Below are 16,161 nucleotides of genomic sequence, written 5' to 3'. Positions count from 1 at the left end.
TAAATCTAATATTTTTATTCAGCATAGCAAATATTATGTACTTTAGAAGTACATGGATGGAATTTACATCCTTACAACTAGATTCCTGTGGTTAGTGAAACCTTCCTGGAATGGCTGATGCCTACGATTAAGTCTTAAAGAAAAAAACGAGATTTTGTAGATGAAAATGAGAGCAAAAGCATACCAGAGTTCAGGGAAAGGGAAGTGGAAGGGCAGTGAGGCTTTAAGGAGCATGAAGCACCACTGATTCTTGTCCATTGTTCCTAGGCACCTTAGTCTAGGATGCAAGTAGGGAATGAGTCAGTGATAAATAGAAGGTGGGCCAATACATAGTGCTGAGGTGCTGCATGCACCATGCTGAAGAACGCATCTTTTATTCAGATTGATTTGGGAATCAATGAAGGATTTCAAGTGGAGTTACGATGTGTCTACCTGAGAGGTCATTAAGCTATACACAAGGAAAATGGATTAGAAAGTGGGAGAACAGAGTTTGGGAAACTACTTATGATTGGCACAATCCCAGGTAAAAATGTTTGAGAGAAGTGGGAATAAAAGTTATAAAAGATAATGGCCATTTTTTTTTTTTCTGAGGAAATCTTGGCTAAATAGTGATGACACAAAAACAGGTCAGTGACTTTTCAGAGATGTAATGACAATGAGTTAAATCAATGTCTTTGACAAAAAGTCCTGTTGATAATTCCTGTCTTATCAATAACTAGAAGATGTGTTATTTTTTGCAGGTCATTCAGTGAAAACATCACAATAAAACTATATTTATGATCAATTTTATTTATACAGTTGATGAATGTTACTGGTCACTATTTATTTCAAGAAGGCTAATTTATCCTGAAACTAAATAAAATCAGAAGCATAATTTTAATCAGAATTTTAACTTTCTTCAGATAAATCATTTATTAAGCGGTCAAGTCAAAACAGAACTTTTGTTTGGTTGACTGATTTACCTGATGGAAACAACATTTCTGTTTTCATATAATTATGTCCTGGTCACAGTCCTTTAATTTGCAATAAACATTTTGGAATTTAATCCCTTTTATTTAGAAATTTCATGCAAATCCCCAGATGTTATAAATGGATCTCCTATATCTCAGAAGATTATTTATAAGGAGAGTGAACGATTTCAATATAAATGTAACATGGGTTATGAATACAGTGAAAGAGGAGATGCTGTATGCACTGAATCTGGATGGCGTCCATTGCCTTCATGTGAAGGTAATGTTACCTTTATTTTCTGGATCTTTATAAATTTATCACATATTTTAATTAATTCTTTTAATAAATCCACTTATTTTAATCAAAAGTAGAGTGCTAATTTATGTAAATAAACTATTATAAAAAACATATAGAATTTTCTGTGTTCAAGGTTCATTTTGAGTACACTTCGTACGATACACACACTCTGAAAACAGACATAAACAGGGCCAGAAAAGTTCAGTAGCTTATTAAGTCATTGGTCTATCATCAAAAACCATGTCTGGATCAGAGTGAGGACTATAATAGACTTCCTAATTCTCAGTAACATAACAATTCTCAAACAAGTAGATTGCTCCACTAATGCCCAGAATTTATTTAAATTATATGAATATTTTAAAATACTTTAAAAGTAACTTGTATTAATACCAGGTGAGGAAACTCTCAACTGACAATGGAATTAAGTTGAAGGAAGTTAATATTTTTGTTAACAACAGGCCCAGTATGACTCAACGGTGATGATGGTGCTGGAAAATTACCAAAAAAAAAAAAAAAACCTCTCAACTTTCATGATGGAGGGATGTTACACAGAGCCAAAGAGTTCATCTCAACTGTGCTCTTTGCCCACCAAAAAATATATCTGGAATAGAGTGTTCTACTTAACCTACTTCATTTTAAACGGGAAAGTTTCAAACTATCATGGCCAAGAAGAGAGAATATAGACAGTTGCGGACTTTTAAGAAATTATGCCATAAGATGTATAGTAAGAAGCCACAGTTATAGTGTGGTGATAACTGTTTTGAGATATTTTCAAACATTTATAAAATAAGTGGGTTTGCTTTTGATGAGGTCTGCTGCAATTAGTGAAACAAGGAACAGTATTACCACATATGGTCCAGAAATCTAAAAGGGTGATACTGCCATACTGTGAGAGAAAGAAGAGTTGAACCCTTAAGAGCCCTCTGAACTTTAAATCCCATGATTCATAAATACATGTTTAAACTGTGCTTTAGTAATCCTCTTTTACAAAAGAATAGTTAATTTTGGGTTAATTTTATACACTAAAAAAATTTTGGTTTGAGCCCACAAGTGTCTCCTTGGAAAACATATTTTTCTTCACAATTGCGTGATCTCTACTTTTAGGCACTGTTAAGAGAATATTTTAGAAAGAAATTAATGAACATGAGACAGTAATAACCCACATCAGATCCATGTTTGGCTAATGGTGTGTGGGGTCCAACTATTTGTCTTCATGGCATTCGTAGTTCCTAAGCAAAGGAAGTGCATGCACAAGTCCTTTGGCATTAACTTCTACCTGAAGTATATTATTTCCAGAGCCCCTCTCAAATCTATAGTGAATTTATCCATGCAGTAATCAAAATGTAACTTATAAACCACTTATTTTACATCAGGACCTTGCTGTGTATTGAAGATAAACATTACAATAAACCATCATTCCAGCTTTCAATGAATTCAAAATAAGACTCTGGGAATTTAGTTTTATTTGAATATGTGACTCTGTAGCATTACTACCTCATTGTAGTCATCTGATTTTTTCATCTCTTTTACTTCTTCACTTTGATACCTACTTAAAACTCTTCCTTAGCACATATTTGTTTTCACAATGAGAGATCCATCTGTTTTTCCTAAATGTATTACTGCATTTCTATCCTTGCTTCTCTTGAACACTAATTGATTCACACACACACACACACACACACACCCCTCAAAGACTCTACATTTATAAAACATTTTTCTTTTATAATTTTTTTTCCATTTCTCAGTCACAAGTACAAGTAAAACCTGAATATTCAATACTATGCTTGCAGGTCCTGCTTTCTTTAGGAAAAGAGATACCAAGAGAAGGCACTGGGATTGGGTACTCCTTTTCAGAAGACAGTTCACTAATAATCGATATAAATAAAGGAGGATTCATCCCAAATTAGTTAAGCATACACTCTCTCACCACGTTTTATTTTATTGAAATATACTTTACGCTGATTAGATATAGAGAAGTCTTTCTTAATAAAAGAATTCCACTCTTTGTATGCCAACTAATATAGCATAAATACGACTATTTTCTTGGTACAAAGCAAGGATCTACTTGCTGATATAAGATGAATTCAAAATCTATACACATCATTTTCTCTGAAATCAGGTAACTTCAAACTCTCTTTGTTGCTTCTAAATCTATAAGAAGTTTGGAATTAAATAATAAGATAATATTAAAGTGAAATAATCTACTTAAATTTTAAATACTTTAATTTTCTTCAATCTGGTCTATGGCACATACACGTCAGAGGACTGATTTGAAGGTGAATTGTCAAAACTTTGGTCTCTGTGTCCAATAGGGACAATCTGTAACAGAAAGTTATTTATAGAAACAATCAAAGGTACGAAGAACTGCTAAAGGAAAGCTATCTTTGATCCGAATCTATCTCTTCCCTGTACAGATTGGATTTTCTATTGGTTCAAAGCATAGAGTGCTAACCTTGAATTAGTATTCTAACTTCAAATGACTAATGGTTGTTTCCAATAGTAGGAAAATATGGATAGTCTCAAGTATTATTTTGGATAAAGGTACAGGTTCGGGCAATGTTTTAATAACATGATGTATTTTTAAAAAGATTATGAGTGTAGGAAATTAAGGTTTATCACAGGATTTATGTCTGCTGCTTGAGCATAATCACCAGAAGTCTTTCTATTCTTAATTAACAAAATTGTTCCATATTATTTTATTGATTTCTTAGTTAAACTCTTGTTTTTTGCATCTCATAGCTTTTGACTTCAAAAATTGGTATTAAATTGAGCTATATCATAAGGAAAAATAATTGAAGATACATAAACTGAACTTTAATGGGTATATGAAAATATGATAGAGAAGAATGAAGTGACAGAGAAAAAAAGAAAAAAGGAACACATTTAGGACTCATTTGAAGTTAGTGTCAACATCAAACACTGAAGACATATTTTTACATAAAATAGTAAAATTTTTAAATAGTAAAGCTTTAAAACTTGTATATTAAGTCACATACATATTGTTTCTCATATAATTATTGCTAATCTAAATATATTATCCTGTTAGCTATAGAGATATATTAAAGCTTATTCTGTCAGAATGAAGTATAAACTTAGGAGCTGAATGGACACAGTGGAAGTACGGTATTGATAAGAGGAAATATATAATGAATAATTAAAACTTTATAAAATTTTATGTTTGACTAAATATACAACTTATGAGAAAGGAATGGTGGTAGTATAGAGAAGAAGTAGAAAAATGGCAGGAGATGAGATGTGACAAGTAGGCAGGGCCTAAAAATTAAAAAATTATGTAAAGTACAAGAGGAGAAGCAAAAAATATAAAGTAAAGGAAAATAATAAAATATAAAAGAAAAGCATCACTTAGACAAAGACAAGGAGAAGCAGGAGAACATAAATATATAAGGTAATGGAGAACACCAAAAAGTATGTAATCAACAGAGTCAAATATTACAGAGATTTATCTGTTCAGTTCAATAAATAATTAAGAAGTCCGTAATATGTACCAGTGACTGGAATATGTGAAATGCAAAGCATTTCTGAATTTGGACATTGGGCTCACTGGTAGCTTTTATCAGAGCAATGGCAACAAAATAGAGGTCAGAAACTAGGTAGTAGTGAGTTAAAGAATAAATGTGAGATGGGAAAGTGGAGACAGCAATTATAAAATGGTATTTTAAGGATTTTGGTTTTGAAGGGGAGGAGAAATGTAGTACATTAGCTAAACTTGAACAAAGGGTTGAGAGAAGGGACTGAAAATTGGAAAAGCTTCCATATCAATTTAAGAGTGTGGTTGATAAGGTAAGAAAGAGGGAAGGAATAAACAATGGTTTAAAATACAGAGGAAAATGAAAGAATTAAAGCTAACCTGAATTTGAAAGCAACACTATACCATTGAAGACTAAACTAAAGACTTAAATCAGTATAGATACAGATAATGTTGAGGAGTGCTGGAAAGAAGTATAGGAAACTCACTACTGCTGGTCTCAATTGTTTTGTGTGAATGGAGACTTATTATCTGTTGATGAAGAGGCAATTGTTTCAGGTGGCTTGAGAAAAGAGAGGAGACTATGGATCATTTACCATGGGAAATCAAATAGTAAATAAATTGGGGGTATATAAATGGATTTCAAGCAATGCTGAATGTTTGCCACAGCTTTTTAGTCCAAAATAAAATATGACTCCAATATAAGTGGTCATATAGTTTTTCTACAATACTTAAAATGCATAGTATTTTATCTTAAAATGAATTTTGCAAATGGATCCAATATTGAGATATAGCAGAGTTAATGGAAAGGAGTGAGAAGGTGCCTTATAGATTAAGATACACGGGGCCAAAGGATGGCAAACTATAGGCTGCAGGTAAAATACAACTTGCCCCCTTTGTGTAAACAAAGTTTTATTGAAACACAGCCATGTTCATTTGTTTATGTATTGTTTTTCATTACTTTTGTACTATAATGGCAGAATTGAATTGTTGCAGCAGAGACCTTTTATCTGGCCCTTTACGGAAAAGGTTTTCCAAACCCTCTGCTATTTTATCCTATTATAGTAAGAAAAATGTAATGCAGTATCTCAATGTTTAAGATATTAAGACTGAAGTTTATTTTCATTCATGTTCACTGTCAATGTAGATCAGAAGGGACTTTACTCATTGTATTAATTGTAAGAATCAAGTGACAGAAACATCATTTTTTTCATGTCCTTCTTTAATCGCGGTATCTTTGGGAAAGAGAACATAAAAATTCACACAATGGCTTTTAAAACTTCTCTCTAAAGTGGAAGATATTACTTCCACTTTTATTATAGTCTCCTATGCAATCACATGGCCACAGTTACTTCAAAGAGGAAGGGTTGTGCAGTCCTATCAATTGTCCAGAAGGAAGAAACACTGAATATTTGTAAACAATCCTTATGAGAACCACAGAAACCAAAGAATAGAAGGAAAGTGAAAGTAAGAATTGAAGTTATATGTGATGAGAACATTGCCAGTTATGGAAAATCATGAAGTATGGGATGACTTTGGAGAAGAAGGGATTAAGAGCCCAGGAGGTACAAATATGTCAGATGAGAATATAGTGAAGGGAAAAATAAGTGATATACCAGAAAGGATACTATGATATGTTCATTTTAATGCCATTTTATATTATGCTAAGGACAAATAAATAACACCTACTTTTAAATGTTTATATAAATGATTAATTTTAATGGATACTTATTTCTGCATTATCCACATATCCTTTTTCTTTTCAGAAAAAACATGTGATAATCCTTATATTCCAAATGGTGACTACTCACCTTTAAGGATTAAACACAGAACTGGAGATGAAATCACGTACCAGTGTAGAAATGGTTTTTATCCTGCAACCCAGGGAAATACAGCAAAATGCACAAGTACTGGCTGGATACCTGCTCCAAGATGTACCTGTAAGTTCCATTCATATCTTGACCCATTTCTTAATTCTGAAATTTCTTTTAAACACATAAAAAATAGGGACTCAATAAAACCAAATATTTGTCTTATTGTATATACAAAGTAAGGCTGTTGGAAGCATTCTTTAGTTTTCGAAGTTGCCGAAACTCATATTTTTTGCTACTCAAAATTAAATGTGTATGTGTGTTTATGAATGTATGTTTCCCTAATTAATAAATTCTTCCAATATCTGAATTAAAACACTAGATAAAAATAATGTCATCTAACACATACTATATTAGTTATTTATTGCATTGTAACAAAATACCCCAAAAACATATTTACTTCAAACAACTAACCTTTATTATCTTACAGTTTCTATCGGTAGTAATCTCAAAATGGCTTATATAAGTAGTTGTGAATCAGACTGTCTTCTTGTGTTGCAATCAGGATCATGGCCCAGGCTACAGTGATCAGAAGGCTTGGCTGGGCAGGAGGATCTGCTTCTAACATTGCTGACACACATGGCTGTTGTCAGGAGGCCTCAGGTCCTTACCACATAGGCCTTTCCATGAGTTGATAAATGGCAGCTTTCTCCAGCACTGCTAATCTGAGAATAGAGGAAGCCACAATACCATGTATTAGTGCGTTCTCACACTACTAGAAAGAACTACCTGAGACTGGATAATTTATGAAGAAAAGAGGTTAAATTGACTCACAGTTCCACAGCCTGTACAGGAAGCATGGCTGCGAGGCCTTAGGAAACTTACAATCATGGTGGAAAGTGAAGGGGAGGCAAGCACATCTTACCATGGCAGAGCAGGAGAGACAGAGAGCAAAGGGGAAAGTGCTACACACTTTTAAACAACCAGGTCTCATGAGAACTCACTCACTATCATGAAAACAGCAAGGGGGAGATCCACCTGTATGATCCAATCACCTCCCTCAACATTGGGAATTACAATTCAACATGAGATGTGTGTGGGGACACAGAGCCAAACCATATCAATTATCTACTCACACACTGTTAACTTCAGCCATATCTATTCTTTCGAAGTGAGACACTAAGTCCAGCATATATCCAAGGGGAGAGAAATTAGGCACCACTATTTGGAGGGAGGAGTGTTGAAGGACTCCAAGTCTTAGTCATTTCCTAGTGTTGGAGGTAATTTCCAAAAATCATCACATGTAGCAAAATACCACTCAAGTCAACAGAGTATTTTATTTCTGGGATGCTCCTTTACCCCTTTTTAATGTTTTTTCTATCTCTACAATCATATTTCTTTTCTTTCTATCTAGAAGTACATAGACAAGAAGTATTACACTTAAACTATATATTCCATGAAAGAAAAATATGATACAAATGATTGATTAATGACTTCAACTTTAATTCCTGGCATAATTCCAATCCCTAAGAGAGGAAGCTATTATCAGTATGAAACAGATTTCAGTGTGCATAAGAATTATGAGGAAAATATTTAATGATTTTATGGTTGGCTTATGACAATGTAGTTCAGCCCAAATGTATCTAAACCAACTGAGACCCAACTATATTTGGATTTCAATTATTAATGTTTGACAATGAACCATCTAGAGTTCTCATGGACAAGATAGAGGAGTTGATGAGTTATATGGTTTATCAGTTTTTAATTTCATTAAATAACCATATCTAATTATCAGATGCATGAATTTATTCTCAGGCCTGCTTCATTACTCACTTGTGTCATTGAACAGTTTAATGATTTAGGGGAAGTGCAGTACAAATTCACAATTGGAATGATACAGAGGATGATAATAAGGAATCTGCATTAGGGCAGTTCAGCATTCAAAGAGAATCTTATGTGCTAAGCTGAATCTAATAAGATGAAATTTAACAATGTTGACTCTAAGATCCTGGACTTGGGTCAAATAAATTACAGTATGAATATATTAGCAGCAGTTATAAAAATTAGTGAATATTTTTATCAATTTTAAGATCTGTTTGAGCCAACTTTATGATGGAAACACCATAAATGCTGTGAAACCAAAAACTACATTTGTAGAAGTGTAACAAGTAGAATGAAGCTATTTGAAGTCCTTCTATTCTCAGCGCTGATGAGACCCTCTGTGGGTACTAATATTTGCTTCAAGGAATCAATTTGTAAAAGGGATAAAAACAGATGTAAATGTGACCAAATTAGAGAATAGCTAAATAGCTCGAGCCTGTGGTAATGATATATGTTTTTAATTATGCCTCCTTTTTATTCCTTTTGGAAAGAAATCTCGGTGGACAATTTTATTTTATGACCTTCTGGGAAATACCATAATAAGATGGATACTCATACTTGCTTTGAAATCAACCACAAGCTTTCAAATCTCTACTCTACCATTTAATGTGAAATTCAATTGAGATCTTTGAGGCACAGCTCCCACAAATCCAAGACTCAAGCTTTCCCAATGCAGAATTATTGTTAAATAATACGTCTCAACAAATCATGATGAAATTTGTAAAATCCAATGGTAAATAGAAAATATTCCAAATCTTTAAAAAGTGGTGAGGAAAAATGTAGAATGTTACTTAAAAGAAATAAGACTAAGTAAATGTTTTAATTTCAACACTGGGAGCTTCAGATAAATAGGGAAAAAAATCTATCAATTATAAGATATATGGATTGTAGGCCAAGAAACTATACTGAAAGAAGTATCATTCACTAGTCTTTATTAGAGAAAGACATTTAAGATATACAATTATTCAGTTTATAATCCACATAATAAATGTAGAAACTACATGAAAATTTCTCTAATCAAATACAAAAGAAAATAAATCACAGAATTTAAGAAAGATGGAGATGTAAAAGAATATTTATATGTGTGTGTGTGTATGTGTGTATTGAAATTCTTTTTAACCTATTGCATAAGGTTTATTGAAATGGAAACATATTTCATGGAAAACATTAATACCATTTTGTTATTGAAAGTACTAGATAATCTATAAATAATCCCATGAAAAGAGCAAATTTTCTGAAAAATATATAAACCTGTTAATATAATAAACAAGATAGCACTCAAATGTATTTGTCAAAATTAATATATAATAACTCAGTAAAATGTAATTATATTGTACCTTACTTAAATATATTTTATGACATCAAAATTATTTTTCTCTCCAATTAAAATTAGAAACAAACAAAAAAGTTAATCAAAATCTTAACTATTTGGATATGAAGAAATATTTCTAGTCTGTTTCTCTGGTTAAATACAGACTGGAGAACTTGGCTTAATGAATCATTTGAGGCATGAATTAACTATGTTATTTTTCTGTGCGGTATCATCAAAGAAAAATTTTTGTGTTTCTCTATATTTTTACATTGTCTGCAATAAATAGGAAAGAGCCTAATTTATTTATTTACTTATTTATATTTTTCGAGATGGAGTCTCACTCTGTAACCCATGCTGGAGTGCAAAGACACAATCTCAATTCACTGCAACCTCTGCCTCCTGGGTTCAAGTGATTCTCCTGCCTCTGCTTTCTAAGTAGCTGGAATTACAGGGGCGCACCACCAGGCCCGGCTAATTTTTTTTGTATTTTTAGTAGAGACGGGGTATCACCATGTTGGCCCAGCTGGTCTCGAACTCCTTACCTCGAGTGATCTGCCTGTCTCAGCCTTCCAAAGTGCTGGGATTACAGGCGTGAGCCACTGCGCCCAGCTCATGAATTCAATCTAAAACAAATAAAAACCTTAAATCCCTCAAAATACTACCTTCTTACATTGAATTGTTCTGAGAAGAAAATGCAGGGCTCTTGTTTACTGATGAGAATAGAAAAGAAAGAAAGAAAGAAAGAAAGAAATACATGAGCTAAGCGGTAAAATTGGCATATTTCTCAACCGAAAAGCTTATTTAATTAACCAGGGATAGGGTATGTGTATTTAAGGGAAATATATTAAATAGGTCTGTGCATTTTTCTTTCTGGAGAGCCTTCATACAAATTTACGCATCATGTGATCCACAAGACATAATTTCATCTTCATTAACAAAGACCTTCTTGTTACATATCTCAGTCATCTGAGTTCTATCATTTGTTTTGACCTAGAAACCCTAATGGAATGTGTAATTATACTAAGAAGAGAATATAATTCAGTGATAAAAATTTATCTCTAATATGATTGTTTATTACAGTAAAATTTCTTTATCCTTTTTTTAAAATTTTTATTGCAAGTGAAACCTTGTGATTATCCAAACATTAAACATGGAGGTCTATATCATGAGAATATGCGTAGACCATACTTTCCAGTACCTGTAGGAAAATATTACTCCTATTACTGTGATGAACGTTTTGAGACTGCATCAGGAAGTTACTGGGATTACATTCATTGCACACAAGATGGATGGTCGCCAGCAGTACCATGCCTCAGTAAGTAAACCTCTGAACTGCTATATATATGTATAAAACTTTCAAAGATCGAAGAAAGGAGAGCACATAAGTGATTACACCTGTCTTATGTAACAGAAATAGGGCCAAGAAAAGAGTTGTTCAAGCAAAGTGACCAAAATAGATCTTTTCTATTATGAGGATTTCTTCTTGAAAATCACAGGAGAAATAAATATAGGGACTTTATGAGAATATCTATATAATTTATACATCTATTAATTATAAAAACTAAAGAAAAGTAATATTGAATATTGATATTTCCTTTTGTGCAAACCTTTGTTAGTAACTTTAGTTCGTCTTCAGTTATACATTATTTTTGGATGTTTATGCAATCTTATTTAAATATTGTAAAAATAATTGTAATATACTATTTTGAGCAAATTTATGTTTCTCATTTACTTTATTTATTTATCATTGTTCTGGTCCTTAGGAAAATGTTATTTTCCTTATTTGGAAAATGGATATAATCAAAATTATGGAAGAAAGTTTGTACAGGGTAAATCTATAGACGTTGCCTGCCATCCTGGCTACGCTCTTCCAAAAGCGCAGACCACAGTTACATGTATGGAGAATGGCTGGTCTCCTACTCCCAGATGCGTCCGTGTCAGTAAGTACACTACTCTGAAATCCTAGCATGTCCATGTCTTTCTAAGTAACATAGATGACATTCTAAGACTCATCTATATTAATTGTGGCAAAATGTTTATGTCACCTTGTTTTACCAATGGACCTATTTAGTTTTTGGTTTTTCAACTGTGTATAAATGAATATACAAATTTCTTGATAAGTACATAGTAAAATAAATTCTCCTATTAATGGGCATTAGTCAAGAATACAGTAAAAGAATTTGAACACAATACTTGTTGGTTAAATGAAGTCGTATAGAAGCGGCATCATTGTCTGGGTAAATATCTGAGGTTCGTTATCTCACACCAAGAAGATTAAGGACGTGGACACACACAAGGAGTGAGTTTAGGAGCACAGGTTTAATAGGCAAAAGAAAGAGAAAGGAGAACAGCTTCCTCTCTTGTGAGAGACAGCGGCACCTGAAAGTGAATCCCTGCCCCTGGTGGAGTGCACTGGATTTTATAAACGGTCTTGAGGAAGCAGTGTCTGATTTACATAGGGCCCAAAGATTGGTTAAACTAGGTGTGACATTTACATAATATGCCAGGAAGCTGGCCGCCCCACCCTAATCTTATTAATCAAATGGGATCTTTGTCTGGCCAGCGCCATGTTGCTTTCTCCTTACTGTACACGTGGCTGGCAAAGAGAAAGGAAGATGCACCTGCCATATGAACATGCCTAGTCCCAGGTAGCCTTTTCCTATTGGCACAACTGCTGGCGTTCACCTTGCAAGCTTCCAGCTTGCTTGTCTATGTTTGCAGTTCGATTTTACAGGCTCCTCTTGTTAGAAAAGAAAATGATTTGGGGGCTGCCTTTCATTAAAAGGAAAAACCTTATCAAGGACTGCTGTACCCTCATTATCTGCCTAAACAATTTTTTCTCAACTCCTATATCAATATTAATATGTACATTGGAATCAATCATTTGACTCAAAATAATTATACAATTATAGTTTAAAATAGAAAGTAAATACGATGATACCCAATAATTCATATATTCTAGCAGTGATATGACATTTTTACAGTAAAGCTATTTGACTTTCTCTAGTATATGTAAGTACAAATGGGTATTCTGGGATCTTGTGCAGCATATTCTACTCTAGAAGGTTTCCTACAGTATTTATTCCAACATACATTTATATCAACAGTTACTTCTTTTTTTACATGTTAATGATTGGTGATGTCACATTTTAATATTTACAAATTGAATGGCTATAAAATGTTATAACATTATAGTGTAAATTTGCATTTCTTTTACCACTAACTGGGTTTAGAATATATATTCACAGTTTAATTGGTATTTAATGCTTCTAATCTTTGGAAATGCAGTTTGATTTTCTTTATTTACCTTTTTGAGAGTTTTGGTATTATTAGTTGGAATCATCTTAACAATTCTGAATATAAAATCTCTTTTAATTATATGTAATGCAAATGTATTCTCTTTGTGGCTAGTATTTTTCTTTCCTTTTTTCTGCATTATGAACATAAGTTGCTCATTTTACTACATAATAGTCAATCTTTTTTCATGACGAATGTTTCTTGTTTCTATTTAAAGGAATACTTCAAAAACATAGAGCCACTATACTATTCTTTATTCTAAAAAGTTATATGTTACCTTTTCTTTTCATATTTTAAAAATATTTTGTGTTGATTTTATTCATGATAATGGCTGTATTTCATGTTTAAATGAAATATGGTAAACTCAACATTTCCCTAACAATTTTTATAGTACCTTTCTCAAACAGTATATTTTTTATTGTATATTTTGTACATTGTGTGTGTATACACACACACAATCACTATTACTCTGAGTATTCTGCACTATTAGTAAACAATTTTTTAACCAGCATTGCAGTGACCCTCTATTGAATTTTATTTATTTATTTTATTTTGTTATTTTATTTTGAGATAGAATCTCACTCTGTCACCCAGGCTGGAGTGCAATGTCACGATCTCGCCTCGCTTCAACCTCCACTCCCTGAATTTTAATTAATATAGGTTTTTAATAAGTATGGATATGACTTTTCACCCTAATCATGACCTTTCACCCAAATCTTTTTGCTTCATCAGTCTCTTTTTTGTCTCATCATTCAGTGTCAGATGATCCCATTACTTTTATTTTTTTCTTCACAGATTAATTGAGGCTAATAATATGCCTTGATTAGATATGCAATTTCTCCTGATATCAAACAACTCAATCAAGGTTTATGCCTCTTGGTTTGATTTTGGAGCTGACTGTAGAATCAACTACTTATTTTTTCTCTTTCTTTCCTTCCTTCCTTTTTCTTTTTCTTTCTTTCTTTCTTTCCTTCTCTTCCTTCTCTTTCTTTTTCTTTCTCTCTTTCATTCTTTTTTCTTTCTTCCTTTCTTTGTCTACGTTTCTCCTTCTTTTTCTTTTTTCTCTCTTTCTTTCTCTTTTCCTTCCTTTCTTTCTGTCTTTCTGTCTTTCTTTCTTTCTTTCTTTCTTTTTCTTTCCTTCTTTCTTTCTTCCTTCCCTCCCTCCCTTCCCTCCCTCCCTCTGTCCCCTCCCTCCCTCCCTCCCTCCCTTCCTTCCTTCCTTTTGTCCCAAGTTTGTCTGGCTCAAGTTATTCTTAAGAATGTTACTATTTTACTCTTCATGCTAGACCCTGTACTTTAGTCAGGTTATTTAGCTACTTTACGGTTGTCATATAATTAACAAGTCTTAGCTTCATCTTCAGATTGAGATATCAACGTTATATTTTCATGTACAGTCAATTGTCAGTGAATCACATTGTTTTTCAATTTAATAAAATCTGAATTCCTCATAACCATGTTGTGAAAATATGCAGAAAAAATTAAACATACTTGAGTGAGTACAGTAGATATATATTGGAGTGTATCCTGTATGAATGCAAACTGGCTGTAGTTTCCTTTAAAATAGTCATTTAAATAAAAAATTTGCCAGATAAATCACAGAATATCAATTTCTCTTGACTTGTAAAACTTGAATTACTAGTGCCATCTGAATGATTCTTCTGAAGATAGACAGAGTAGTCTCTACTTACCTGTGAGAGAAAAAAGCTGCACTAGTCCCTCTTATTCATGTGGGATATGTTCCAGGCTCCCCAGTAAATGCCCGAAATGATTAATAGTATAAAACCCAAGTAGACTATGTTTTTCCACCTGATAACTTGGAATACTACTAAGTGACTAACAGGCTGGTGTATACACTGTGCATACACTAGACGAAGGGAGGATTCATGCTCTGGGCGGGATGGAGCTGAATGGCATAGGATTTCATCAAAGACTACTAAGTGACTAACAGGCAGGTAGTATAAACTGTGGATGCACTAGACAAGAAAGTATTCAGGCTCTGGGGAGAATGGGGCTGAATGGCATAGGATTTCATCACACTACCCAGAACACCTTTTTTTATGGCTAAGTATTATTCCATTGTATCATGTATCATGGTCTGTTAATCCATTCAGGTGTTGAAGGGCATTTGCATTGTTTTTGGCATTTGTGAATCATGCTGTTAAGAAAAATATTCATCTACAGTTTTATATAAACACAAATTTATTCCTCATGGATACATATCTAAGACTGGGTTTGTTAGATAAATGGTGTGTGTGTGTGTGTGTGTGTGTGTTTTATTATTATTATACTTTAAGTTCTGGGATATATGTGCAGAACGTGCAGGTTTGTTACATAAGTATACGTGTGCCATGGTGGTTTGCTGCACCCATCAACCCGTCATCTAGGTTGTAAGCCTTGCATGAATTAGCTCTTTGTCCTGATGCTCTCTCTCCCCTTTCCCCGCACACCCCAACAAGCCCCGGTGTGTGATGTTCCCCTCCCTAGGTCCATGTGTTCTCATTGATCAACTCTCACTTATGAGTGAGAATACGTGGTGTTTTGTTTTCTGTTCCTGTGTTAGTTTGCTGAAGATGATGGTTTCCAGCTTCGTCCATATCCCTGCAAAGGACACGAACTCATTCAATTTATGGCTGCATAGTATTCCATGGTGTATATGTGCCACATTTTCTTTATCCAGTCTATCATTGATGGGCATTTGGGTTGGTTCCAAATCTTTGCTACTGCAAATGGTGCTGTGATAAACATATGTGTGCATGTGCCTTTATAGTAGAATGATTTATATTCCTTTGGGTATATACCCAGTAATGGGATTGCTGGGTCAAATGGTATCTCTGGTTCTCGATCTTTGAGGAGTTGCCACACTGTCTTCCACTATGGTTGAACTAATTTACACTCCCACCAACAGAGTAAAAGCTTTCCTATTTCTCCGCATCCTCACCAGCACCTGTGGTTTCCAGATGTTTTAATGATCGGCATTCTAACTGGCGTGAATTGGTTTCTCATTGTGGTTTTGATTTGCATTTCTCTAATGACCAGTGACAATAAGCTTGTTTTCATGTATTTGTTGACTGCATAAATGTCTTCTTTTGAGAAGTGTCTGTTCATATCCTTCACCTACTTTTTGA

General features: G+C 33.5%; 1 protein-coding gene across 2 annotated transcripts in view; it reads left to right on the top strand.

Moving 5' to 3' along the window:
- CFH (complement factor H) overlaps positions 1-16,161 on the top strand; it is a 95,584-nt gene that overhangs the window by 26,591 nt on the left and 52,832 nt on the right. For both annotated transcript variants that reach the window (XM_034942976.4, XM_057301837.2), the window contains exons 6-9: positions 1,060-1,230; positions 6,502-6,675; positions 10,860-11,054; positions 11,503-11,679. In XM_034942976.4, the coding sequence (XP_034798867.1) occupies positions 1,060-1,230; positions 6,502-6,675; positions 10,860-11,054; positions 11,503-11,679 (717 nt within the window). The remainder of the gene's footprint in view (positions 1-1,059; positions 1,231-6,501; positions 6,676-10,859; positions 11,055-11,502; positions 11,680-16,161) is intronic.

This window comes from Pan paniscus, chromosome 1, assembly GCF_029289425.2.
Source record: "Pan paniscus chromosome 1, NHGRI_mPanPan1-v2.0_pri, whole genome shotgun sequence".
Lineage (NCBI taxonomy): Eukaryota > Metazoa > Chordata > Mammalia > Primates > Hominidae > Pan > Pan paniscus.
The sequence above is the reverse complement of the archived record's forward strand: the minus strand, read 5'-3'. Positions and strand labels throughout refer to the sequence as shown.